General features: G+C 37.1%; 1 protein-coding gene across 1 annotated transcript in view; it reads right to left on the bottom strand.

The window, feature by feature from the left end:
- The window catches only part of PRKCE (protein kinase C epsilon), a 302,674-nt gene that overhangs the window by 91,609 nt on the left and 197,253 nt on the right, over nt 1–13,812 (bottom strand). The window contains exons 9-10 of the mRNA XM_086743822.1: nt 13,106–13,317; nt 11,659–11,832 (exon numbers count right to left, since the gene is read on the bottom strand). Of these exons, the coding sequence (XP_086599948.1) occupies nt 11,659–11,832; nt 13,106–13,317 (386 nt within the window). The remainder of the gene's footprint in view (nt 1–11,658; nt 11,833–13,105; nt 13,318–13,812) is intronic.

Genomic DNA, 13,812 nt, shown 5'->3' with positions numbered 1-13,812 from the left:
CCTACAAGAAAGATGGGGAGAGGCTGTTCAGTAGGGCCTGTTGTGATAGGACGAGGGGTAATGGTTTTAAAATAGAGGCAGGTAGATTTAGATTAGATATTAGGAAAAAAATTTTTTACAATGTGAGTTGTAGAACACTGGAACAGGTTGCCCAGAGAGGTGGTGGATGCCCCATCCCTGGAAACGTTCAAGGCCAGGCTGGATGAGGCTCTGAGCAACCTGATCTAGTCAGGGTTGTCCCTGCTCCTTGCAGGGGGGTTGGACTAGATGACCTTTGAAGGTCCCTTCCAACTCTAACCATTCTATGATTCTATGATCCTATAACAATACATTATGGAAACGCATACCAAACACCTGGAGGGAATTATGTTTTTTTTCTATCTGAGAAACCTCACTATGCTTAGTTGCTATTTCCAGGTGATCAAATACATTATTTCTCTACTGTAGAAGATGATGGAGAAACAGTGCAGCTACATCAGCTTGCAGATTTTTAATGGTATAGACACTACTTTCAGAAATACTGTTAAAAAGAAATAGTATAAATATTTATACTGCACTATAGGGTTATCTGTTTGCAGATGTGGTATTAAGAAGATTTCTCCACTCCAGGGTGGAGAACAAAACACAATGCTCTCCAACATTTACTTTTCTAAATAGTTTTTCACTTTAACAGTTCCCACAAACAATATTATGTGCAAAGATGCCACCTCATTATGTGCAAAACCACCATTTTTGGCTCCTGAAATTCCTAAGCCATCGATCTCCTGATACTTGGATAGTATTCTGGAAAAATGTCATGATACACTTTACCCTGTACCTACATTCTCCCTGGGCATCTGCTTTGGCACTGCCAGACACAGGATACTGGGCCAAACAATCCGTTGGCTGTTCTTACATTAGTATGTCTTTTGCAGTTCTTCATGAGATCAGAGCCTGTAATTGCCTTTTCTTTGGCCATTTGTACAAATTAGCTTTCCAAAAGTGTACAAAAGGAATCTAGCAAGAGGTTAAAAATTAACGTTTCAAGAGAAAAACTACATGAGCACACAGAATTAATGAAAACTGATAAATATGTGCAAAATCCTTAGTCTACCTATAGCATTGTCTGTTCAACACATTTTCATAACCCTTCCTGAAAATGAAGCTCTTCATAAATATCCATTGATCTGTGTAAGCATCACATACTGATTTTTTTTTTTTGTTCTATATGATAATCATGAGCTACCTGAGCCCGTCTTTTTCAATACCTATTGAAAGTCATTATTCATACACTTCTCCTCACTGTCTGGATTTCTGTAGTTCTATAAATGCAACAGTGACCTTTAAAAGCATTAATTGTTTCTGCTTTATTTTCCCTACTTTCCTGTTTCCAGAACATGATTAATTTTTGGCAAAGCATATGCTTCACACAGCTGAAAACCCTGGCAATTCACAAGTATAAATTAGTCAAACAACAGTAAACACTGTCCAAAACTCTGCCATCATTTAAGCCATCCAAACCCTCTGAAGTGAGCAAAGCAGCACTGAAGAAAATAGCGCGTTTTATCTTCAGGGCGTAGTTTTTTCTACAATTCAGGAAGCAGTTTTAATGGGTAGAATTTTGCATGATTATTTTAATATTGGCTTTCCGATGATAGAAAAGAGAAAATAAGTACCAACATAGACTTTTCAAGAAACCACTTATCAATTAGGGTATTTGAATTTACTTATGTTGTGTGATTCTGTGAAGCTTCTTGGAAAACCTTATTTATACCAGCTTATTAAATGGATCCCTTTCATCCTTCTATCGGCTGAATGGAAAGTTAAGTACCTAAAAGGCCAATTTTCCTTCTCGTGTACTTGGCAAGGCATACATACTCTGAAAGGAAGAATCATAACTGGGTCTTTCTTGGATGTATTAAGGATAAAATAGGGTGGTCTCTCTAGGTCACATCTTAAAAATCAGTCTACGGAAATACGCAGACTTACTACTAGCTGGTATTATTCCATACGCAATTAAAGTAGTTAAGTTTGTAAGTTAAACTTCAGAGTGCCTTCCATGAATACTCAGTTCCCTTATAATCTACTGCTTTTAAAAGAAGAAAATTTTTTTCCAGCATAGCTATTGCTATTATTGAAATTATTTAAAGTACTGTCACTGGATTATTATTATTTTTAAGAGACTGGCATTCCAACAAAACCTCATTAATCCTTAGAGGACACAGTGGTCTGGTCATAACAAAGCTAACCTTACACACAGAGAGTGACTGTGCATGGGAAAGAGACTTACAGTTATTAAATACACTGTGTGATGCAGGAAAAGATGGATTAGTACACTCGACGCGGGAAAAATAAAGTATTTGTGCTACACTGTGGAGGAAGAGAAAGACTGAGCAAATTAAGCAGAGGATTTCCCTTAGCAAAATAATTTAGAACACTGTTTTATACTAGTTTTATAACATAATAGACATGTTAGAAGAATATATTCTGAGATCACAATATAAATAATTCACACTTCAGTAATAATCAGAATCTACTTGCTATGACAAGGAACTTTAACTAAAACTCAGAGCCCTTTCTCTCTTTTCAGTCTCATTCATAGGTGACTATGCACATTTTTAGACATGGAAAGTGGAGAATGGAAAGTGTTTCACAGTAGTTCATAGCCATCTGCTCTAAGATGAAATAGCCCAGTCCAAAACCTAACGTTCACTGTCATGATCTCCAGATTGCTAAACACTCTTTGCATTCCTATGAATGCATGAATAAGCACAGTCAGGACTTGGAAGGAGTCTTTATTATTCAGGTTTTCTTAGTTCTGAACAATTACTTTTTAATGACTGATCAGTTTACTAGAAGGGAAGAGAAAGCATTAATGCTGAGATACAATTTACCTGCACATGTTTTGTAGGTCTGTGTTTACTGGTTCTTACTGTCAGTGGAAGTTGTATATACTTCTTACACAGCATTGCAGCCCTGGCGTAGAGACACTGGAATCACAGGCCCACAAGTGACAGACCGCTCACTCTCCTCCAGAGTCACTTCTCGTAACTGTTAAGCTGACATAGATCACCTTCCCTGTCTTCTTTTTTAAGGAGATAAAACAATGCACTGAATACTTCTCAGCTTACAGAATGGCCTTGGACTCACCTTAGGTGAGAACACAGAGAAGCTCTCTACAAGCTTCCACTCAGAAAAGCATGAGACTACAGGCTGGGCATAACTACTCTTACTCCACAGTAATTAGGCAAGAGTAAACCCTGCTGCCATCAAAAAAGTGTGTGTGTTTCTCCTAGAAGTACTTACCTACAAGTGAGATAAAATGGCATAAACTGGATTCCCTTAAATCTCCTCTCACACCCATTAACAGTGTAAAAATAATCTGATGGTGTGGTTTTGAGAAGAAGAGAAAGAGTGTAATTTAAGTTATACCCTACTCAAGTTTGGCCCATCTCACTCATGGTCTATGGTGCAGAAGACACGTTACGTCAAAACTAAAATTACTCTGTCTACATGCTAAAAAAAGCAATGAAAATTTTACTAAAGATGCAAAACCAAATGTTTGTAAATTCCACTTGTTTCCCATGGTGAAATTCTCTTGTGTACAATTATAATTTGTTAAGCTTACTGTTGTTACAAAAAACAAAAGTAGTGTATTAAAGTGCACAAATGAATTCCAAAGATGATGATTTCCTGCATTTAGAAAAGAAGCTGCAGAAGAATAAAATTTTATATGCAGTTTCCTTTTTCCTCCCTCTTCCTTCGGGGTGCGTTAGTGTTTACTTCTAAGAGTAAGACCTAACAAACACAGTATTAAATGTTCTCCCACAATCTCTTGGGTAAAACAAGCTTTCTTTAAATAGCTTTTAAAAGCTGATAGCTACCCATGTGAGCATTACATTTCCACTTATTTTTAAGATAGGCTTTATTTTTACAAATTCATTTTTATATTGAACCCATCAGAAGGAAATTGTGAATAGTGCTTTATAGCTATGAAATACAAGAAAAAGCACAAACAGTGCTAGGACAAAGATCCAGTGGGTTCACATAGGTCATGTACTCAGCTGTCTTCTTTCCAAAAAGGAGGATCCTACACCAGGTGTGAGAGACTTAGGCACAGAGAAAAGACAGAAAGGAGGGTCACAGCACATGGCTGCAGGGTGACAGACCCTGCTGTAGACCAGTCACGCACACTTCTTCCAAGGGCTGCTGCCACAAGGCAGTTTACCTTTATCCTTCCCACTCCTCTCTCCCAAGACAAAACTGAAAAGCCACAAGCCAGCCTTAACCTGCAGGATTTCATTTAAAGCAGCATTGTTGCTGGATGAGGAAGAGTACTCCATTCCCACAAAAGCTGTAAGACCAAGAATGCCAGATGAGGAACCAATCAGCACGATGTTCACACAGCCATAGTGCAAAGCCTGTTACAGAGATTTTGTGGACCCAGTAAGCATTGGGTCTACTCCAGTTCTGTTCAAAGTCTGCTACCCACTTTGCCTTGTTTGGATGACGGTGTTCTTGTCTCCTCTGATCTCTGCTAAAGCACAGTGTACAAGACAGACAGACTTGCCAGGAAAGTTACTGGCAAAGCATCTGGTAGATATTCTGAAAATTCCTCCCCTAAAACATGTCTCAACTGGAGAAGCAGATTTTTCTCAAGGGGGAAAGTGTGCAATACTTAGTTCCAGCTACTCTGTCCATGAGGTATGAAAACAGTACCTAAAAGGCCCTGAGCTCCACCTGTTATCCTAAAAACCTCCTGTCTGCACATGATCACAGCAGGATTAAAATCTTTAAGTTGAATTTCACGCTTGGCTACACTAAGATGTTTCTAACACAGTGAACTACTGGCATAGTTAACTTTAAAAGCCTAATATGCAGGCATGAGGACCAAGGTAAATAAAATCAGTACAAACTCCAGCTTGCCCTCACCTATTTCATGACAGCAGTTGCAGTGAATTCTGGCCACAGATGCTGACTTGGGACTATTCCTGGGGTTGTTGAGGCCTCAGTTGGTTACAGCAAAGCAATCCATGGAGCTGCAGCTGCAGCCCTCACTTTTATACATGCAAACTAGGAACAAGCCCTAGCTTTGAGAGGGTGTGAAAGAGTCCTGTTCAGTTTGGGTGCTACATGACAACATAAAAGTCTTTCCTGTCTGAAAGAGAAGCATTTAGACTCTTCTGATTGACGCTGAAGGAGTAATTTCTCCTACGGGCCTTTGCTGAGCCTGGCTGCACTGACAGCCTGACTTGAAGTTTAACACTAAAAGGACTAATGCGAACAATGAATCTTCAGTGAGCTAACCAGGCTTCAATAATCCTTCAAGAGCAGCTAGCAATAACTGAGCAGCATAATAGCAGTTTCCCAAAACCGGGTCATCATGCTGGAAACAGGGGCTTGTGTGTGAGAGACAATGATTACAGTATTTAATCATCAGCTTCACCGTTCCAACTATTCTTGACCACGGTGTCTACTTCTAGACAATACAATGCTCATGGTCAATGCATTCATACTGTGTAGCAGTCAATAGAAAATCTAAATTTAACATACACAGAATCCAAATTTCTGAAAACTCTTATTCTGCCAAAATTTCATGTATTTACATGACTTCTTGACTGTATGATACATGAGACATCACCAGATACCACTCTAACTTCCAATGCTTCAGGAAATATTCTGAACAATGAGTCAATATTAGTTAATTTCAATTTCTTATGATATAAACTACCTGTAGAAACTAGCTGGGAATTAAAAAATAGCTACCAAAGCACATATGCTGTGCATATGCATATATAATAATACAGGTAAACAAAATATTAAAATTGAGTTTGAATATAAATATGTATAAATATTCAAGACTAGGCTGGACGAGGCTCTGAGCAATCTGATCTAGTTGATGTCCCTGCTCACTGCAGGGGCGTTGGACTAGGTGACCTTTAAAGGTCCCTTCCAACACAAACTATTCTATGATTCTATGGTTCTATAAATGTATATTAAAATGTACCATAACATAAACAATATAAATAACATTGTTTCATGCTTACCTACTATTTTATTCTATCTTTTTACCAGCTAACACTTACCATTAAGAAATCTTTGTCAATAATTTAATATTTAAATAGTATTAAAATATTTTGGCACCGAAATAGCTAAAAATACAGGGGCTAATTTAGTCTTTTGTCTCACACATGAACAAATTCACCAAAGCAGGGGCAATAATGAACACAATCGGGCCCTAAAAAGTTCTAATTTGACACTAATCAGTAATAAAAGGCAATGCAAACTTGTGCTAAACAGATTACATCCATATAGCAATATCTGCATAATGGCTTTAGCTGCTTAGCAACGAACACACAAAAATACCAGATGAAATGGATTATAAGCTTTGATTAGTCCCAGACAAATGTAACAGTGGCCAGTTAGGTTAATTTGCACTGTATATCATAAATGACACTCCTCTGAGCTATTATTACAGAAGACATTTACTTTTTTTTTTGTACAAATACACATAAAAGAAATAAGACTTACTTTTACATTGCCAAAGACAGTTTTGGTCACATACTACAGTGATTCTTCTTAAATTAACTTAGAAAACATGACTCAAAGACATTAGAGGCATATGATTCTCCTTCCTTTCGCTGTTTTACATTTTCTCACACAAATAAAACAAGCCACTTTAAAAACGCAGCTCCATTTTACACCTTTTGCTATGTTCTCCTTTTCCATACTGATCTTTGTACCTTATAATAATATTGTACTACTGGACTTCCAAACCCTCCTTGGAAACATTTAAATACAAGTCATGAGTAGAAGGAGGACTGATTACTCTTGTTTTTTTACAGAGGGGTGTGATGCAGAAGAAGGTTCAGAGATTTGCCAAAAATCACAAAGGAACATCGTGACAGCTGAAACTAAAACAAAATCTCCTAAATCTTAGCTTTATAAATGCCAGCCTTGTAGCATTACCCAGAGTGTGCTGGATACAGGGCAAGTGTGCAGAAAAGAACAGTACCTGAAGCACAGTACTCACAATATAGAATAAACCAGTAGTAAGTCACGAGATAGAACATAACAGTTAAGGGGTCAACATAGTTGTAATCAGGTCACTACAGCCTATTCCTAGATGTTCTTCAGTTCTGCCACTATCATGTGGCTAATCTCTATCTTACAACACCAAAACACAGGAAAGAAGGCAATGGTCTTGCAGGTCAGCTCAGGAGCCATACTATGAGGAGATAAGCTGCCTTTAAAATGCAGAGAATTGTAAGGAAAAAAAAAATGTTTTACAAGTGAGATAAGTCTAACTATTTACCTGCAGTAACCGACTTTCTGATTTTCTCTGTCCTTTACTTAATTACTTGTTTTCTCTAATAGAAATAGCTATAATGTTGATGAAGGATCCTTTACAAGTTATGCAACCCTATCATTCAACAGGAACATTGTTCTGTACTAACAGTACTCCCTACTATGTCTGTGTACAAAGCAATTTTGTTGAAGATAGTATTCTGGAAAGAGCAGGAGAGTACTAGTTCCAAGTTGGATTAAAAAAGCCAATGGTAGATGTCAAAAGCAATAGCTCTCTAGTCTTCTAAATTTAAAATGAATTACTGTAATAAAGCTTTCACTGTCTTAAATAATTTTTAAAACATTTTATTTCTAAAGTATTTATTAGGATAATTCATCATAAATTATAGAGTGTGTACATACACGTGTATGCATCTCATAGAGTAGAGGTCTAGAAAATTTTAAGTACTATGAAGAAGGTTGACAGGGGTATAGGAGGAATAAAGTGAAGCTTCTTATACCTTTGTTTTGTAGAAACTCAACTTTCTACTAAAAAAAAAAAGACTTTAATTTTCACAGTTCTGAAACTTCTAACTATGAGCACAGTATCACAAATACAAGAATGTCTTCAGATAAAATAGCTCTAGAAATACTTAACCCTCCTTTACTGGCTACCTGACTGAAACTTTATCAATAAAACCTAAAGCTGATACCGTTCCATAGCTGATCACTGAAGCATGGTATGAGATTGGAGTGAAGAGGACACTGGGGAGGGGGGAAGTCGGCACCATCAGCATGATTATCAGGTACAATAGTCCTTAGTGAAAACAGAAGGAACCAGCACAGAGAAGAAGAGAAGGAGAAGATAGGAGGAAGAGTGAAAAAAAATAATGTAAACACTAGTAGTCCTGAAAAAACCCAACATTTTCTCAATAAAGGACACACTGAAGCCCTGAGCAAATCAAAGATGATGATAAGCAAAGGTCAGTTACTGCAAAAATGCTGTACTCTGTATGCTTGCCTTGGGCAAGTTTTGCTATTGGAGTGCCGAATACAGAATGCAGTATTCTTCATTTATATCCCAGTTGACAGACTACAAGCGAAACAAAAATAAAATCCCTGAATACATTGATAGACATGTTGACCAGATTCTGGCAAAACAAGAAGAGAAATGCTGCCACAGTATATGAGTATTGAAAAATACTATCCAACTGTGACTTGGTTTTATAAGATAGGCTATGCTAAAGTCTCACGAGCTCCTTCCACGTAAAAACACAGACCAGCTGAAGTCCTACCAGCTGCTGCATACACTTTACCCCAAGTTTTGGAACAGAACCCAGCTCTCTGGAATTCCAGGTCAATGGAGAAGACTGCAAAACAATCCGTGACTTACAATATTTTAATATATATAATTTTAATATAGAATGTTGATTTTTTTGGGGGGCTCATTTTTTTATGAGCTTAAAGCAAACTGGTTTGAGCAAAGTTAGCTTTCGGATCCAGAAGGAACACGAGAAATACCAGTACCAAGAATATTCACTTAGTAAATGATACTAATGAAAAGTCTGCTCCATGTGAAAAACAAATAATATTGAAGCATACTTACTGTAAAAAGCCTATTAGGCAACTTTTCTGCAGTGTCTTCACCTTATTACCGAATGAAAACACTGCAATATGTAAAGTCAAACTCACATTTTTGTGGAAGAGGAACAAAGCAAGTAATCTCATTACATAAAGTCAGCCTCTGAATGCTTTGACAATGAATACTGAGTCAGTTTTCCCATTAAGTCTGGGCGTACACGACAAATATGCTCTACCTGAAACATAAAATCTAATTCCAGCATGATCACTTCAAGGACCAGTTCTGCAAAGTACAGCAGCCATGGGACAGCATACAATTGCAGTGCAAGTAACTAGACACTGCTGTTAAACACATTTTAAACTCTATTGTACAATAGCCTTTGTCTCAGTAAAGCTATTTTAACCACAGACCAGGTAGTTTGAGCAAGTTTTTGTACCTGTTTTTCCACTGAACCTGAGCAAATCATTCAGTGACTAATTTACTTCGTACATTTTCATTTGCTGTAATTCATAAATAATTTACAGCTTTAGCAGATGTATTGCTTTTGCTTCTACATATGTTTTGGGTTTTTGTTACTTTATAAAGAGTTCTTTGCAAATTGTTCATGGTCATGCTGAAAAAAACCCCTTCAATTTTCAACTGTGGACTTTTAATTTGACTGGGTATCACTAGGTATAGTTTTGGTTGTTTGATAAGCGTCACTGGCCTATGACTTGGAACTACAAATCACATAACTATCAGTTCCTCTGAGTTCAAGCAAAGCCACAAACTATAGTTCCTCTCTGGTCAAGATATCTGGGAAGAGAGAAGATGATGAGAAGAATTTCTGAATATCTTACTTTGATGAATGTCTTTGGAGAGCAGGGAGGAAGGCAGAAAGCACGATACAGAAGAGGGGAGAGCAGATGAGAAATACGAAAGAAAAGAAATGTCCAGGAAACCAGAGAAGTAGCAGGAGAACCTTCTGCCTTCACTTAACGTAAAACTGATCTTTACCGATGTTCTCCCACATGATTTACATCAGGCTAGTGATACATTTACCTGCTCTTCAAGAACTGTGATCTGAAGTAGTCCTGAAGTTCCCTCTCTGTTCACAGAATTTACCTCTCACCCCAGCACAATCTTTTTATCACTTTCTTCATCTGAAATAATATGCCTAATTCTAGTTATAGACTTAATAGAACACATTAAAACATTTAAAGAGTATGTTCACACATATGTTCAAATGAAATGAAAGTCTGAAGGCATGAAACACCCTCCATAGACATAAATTGTATACACATCATCCTGGGCTATTTTTTTTTTGTGTCAGTTTCAAAGCATATAAAACACTAATGCATTTTCACTATTTTAAGAACTGTATAAACATATTAAACATTTGCTATTCGCATTTTTGAACACACTATAATCTTGATCCTACCAGCCGTTTTCCTATGGCTTTCTCACTGCCCTCTTTATCTTTGCTGACAACTTTGCTGGAATATCTTTTAGTCACAGCTTTTCTGAATTCTACATATACAATTATTGAAATTGCTCATTTGTGCCATACATAGTTTTGGTTATAATATGTGAATATGTAGGTATTTACACATGCACACATATATACTCATACACATCATTAGTAACTCCTAATTTCATTCAATATGCTAATTTTATTTTTCATTTAATCTGCCAAATTTTTCCATTAAATTGACTAAAATACTCCAATGTAGCGTCTTACTGAAAGAAAAAAAAACAAACAACAAAACAAACAGAAGTTTGAAGGAAGTTCTCTAAACTTATTCCCTACAGGTCAAAAACTCATCCCATTGAAATGAATGGCATATTTAATTCTACAGGCAAAAGATCAAACCATAGTGCTTTGAAATAGTAAACATTTTATCAGCCACTTAAAAAATAACGGATGCTTCTATAAATTCACTTATACATGATTGGCATTCTATCTGCAAGACAGATTTGCCTTGTGGGGTTTTTTTTCATCCATAAAGCTTTCTGGACAATCAGGTAAATACCATTAGCTCAGCTGAATGACAAGAGAGAAATAAGGGACTAAAAAAATGAAAACCAGAAATATTCTGTGAACACAACTGGTTTCAAGCACTTTGACTGACTGGATTCAGAAATCCTGGAGAGTCAGCTAAACCATCCAAATGTTCACTTACATTTAAGGAGTAAATCCAAAACATGTGCTATGAAGAGAAATACTGTATGAGAAATTACCAACAAGGAACATGCCACGGGAACAGGCTCTCAGCTCTCTGCCTTTCCTTCTCCCTGCTCCTCAAGCATATGGGAGGCATTAGCACTACAGGAACTTAGCTGGTGAGCAGCATACCCATTTCCTTTATCTTTTAAACATTTTGTATACTACACTGCGCAAGAAAACCAAAAAGACAAGTCTTCTGCCATAATCTAATTTCTGACAAGATAATTTTAGAATTTTTACTCTGAATACTGGACATTAGAAACATTTGTACTTAATTCAACAAATGATATATCATATTAATGTACAGAACAAACTCAGAAAATGGCACCTCAGTAGTTTTTTTTTTGTGGTTTATGCATGTGGTTTTTAAAACTATTTTTAAACTAATTTACTGCCATCTCCTGGTACTTACAAGGTAATAGTATTTATGCTATTTAATAGCAAACAGTGCTCCGGCTCAGTATTACTGAAACAATGAAATTCCAAAAACTTCTCAGAAATATTTTCAAATTATTGCTGTACTTTTTATGTTGCTGACTTTTATTGGGGAAACAGTGAATATTGTTCCTTGGGCATAAACTGGTAAAAGGTTCATGTAGCTTACCTTTGTCTGGAAGCAGCAGTAAAGTTGTGTTAGGTATGGATGTTTCCGTGCTAATGCCAGAATTCTTTTTTCTGTCATTGTACAGTCTACATCATCATCTTGAAGTATAACATCTTTCTTCAAGACCTTCACTGCGTATACTTCATCTTTTCCTTTTAGCTCAGCTAACATTACCTAAACCAAACATAAATTGTGCTTACATTTGAATAACAGATTCCATAAATGCAGGGTTGCATATGAGTTTGCACTAGAAATATAAAGATACTTACATACTTGCATGAGTTAAGTTGTCTGTTTATAAAATCAAAAGTAAAGTAATGTAATGTAATTTTAGAAAAAAGATACTTCTGGTATTCTTTACATTTAAAACAGACGATATATATTTTGTCTGTTAGTTAAGAATGCAGAAGATAAAAAATTTTTATCCCCTCATTCAAATACCTTAATAAATGTCTATTAATGAGATCTCAAAAACTAAAAACGGGAGGAAGTTGATATAGAACAGAAATTTCTTTTCCACTTTCATCTGCTACTTCTGGTAGCGAGATTTGTGTGTGACACGTACCATCCTGGCTGCTTTAAAGTTGTTGATTTTAACTACTACTATTGTTTAAGGTTCAAGTCCCATACTCAGTTTAAGGTCAGTTCTGGCTTGGAGCCAGTGTAATCTTCAGAGAAAGTATTAGAAAACAGCGAGACAAAAGAACTGCTTCAGCCCTGTCCCTCTGCATCTGCAGTTCCCGTATATCAAGGAAGGAAGAGTATACTTGTGAAACAGATTCACGTTTCAGTCCACTTTGATTCCACGGTGCACAGCACTGTGAAAAGAAAAATCTATAAGCCCTGTAAATAAAGCAATGCCCCTTGCACCCTCATCAACCCCTGTTGGAAGCTATCTGGTGAGTTACATCTTTGTCGGATATGTGGCATTTTGGGGAGCTGTCTAAGCCTCTTGCACTAATCACATCTGAGTGGAAATGCTTGAGTTCCGCCTCCTCCAGCACTGAACACACCCACTGAAGAAAAACAAGCACACAAACAGTTCTGTGAAATAAGTAATCTTGAACTCAGTATTATGTAGAATGGGAATGAACTCAGAACTCCACAGAATTATTCCTGGACTGATTTGTCCTGCTCGTTGATCAGTATGTATGTAACTGTATGTATGTCTGCACTTCACTTCAGTGAACCATTGACATTGTGTTTCAAGAGGCTTGACTCTAGTTAATGAAGTGAGTTAAAGCACAGAAAATGTCATCTGATCAGGAGGCTGACATTCCTCATCTGTGGGGTAAAAGCTGCTTTTACCTAGTGGGTAAAGAATGGAAGGAAACCGCTAGAGTAGAAGGATTTTCTGAATGTCACTATCAATACTTTCAAAGCAGTACAGTCAAAAAAATCCTGCAACACCAGGGGGAGGAAAAAAAAAAAAAAGCAAGCTACTTACCTTGCCAAAGCTGCCTTTCCCTAATACTTTGATGAAGTTGAACTCTTCAAGGCCTATTCGCTTGGTCTGGGCTTGTTTGACCTCCCCATTTTCACCATTCTCCCCAGGTTTAAGCTGGTTGTCTGTTGACGTTGTAGCTGTTGCCCTGTGTTCCTCTCCCCGGTTGTCAAATGATAACGCTTTCCTAATGTTGTTTTCCAGCTCTTTGATTTCTGTGGAAATGTGAGAAAATGTGTTCCTTTTAACCAAACATCAGAAAAACAGCCTGCGTTAGTCTCTATCAGTTTTGGGAAGGGAAATTCATCATCCCTGAATGCTGCGTAGTGGATTCTGTGGTTAAGAATACACATTTAAGCAAACTGCTTCTCCACCTTACAGTAATCAGCCAAAATCCTGCTCTACCAGGAAGGGTGGACTTTTAAAATGAACCTAAGAGAATGACATACTCAAAACTTGAAAGATAAGTCAGAATAGTGGCCAAATAGTTGTTTCAGAGATTTTGAGTGTTCCTGTACCACAGAGTAGTACTTTGTTTTGAATACTGCTATCTTCCTGCAGCACTTACTCATCTTCCTGCTTCAGTATTTTAGAGTTTTATCTTCAAAAGTTCAAAGGACAGTTGGGCGTCCCAGTCCTTGGAGGCAACATGAATGGAGCACCTTACTCGGCTCCAGCTGTTATTAGACGCCTGCCAATAAAGTATTTGA

Source organism: Chlamydotis macqueenii, chromosome 3 (assembly GCF_036417535.1).
Source record: "Chlamydotis macqueenii isolate bChlMac1 chromosome 3, bChlMac1.mat, whole genome shotgun sequence".
NCBI lineage: Eukaryota > Metazoa > Chordata > Aves > Otidiformes > Otididae > Chlamydotis > Chlamydotis macqueenii.
Note: the sequence above shows the minus strand (reverse complement) of the source record. Positions and strands in the feature narration are given on the sequence as shown.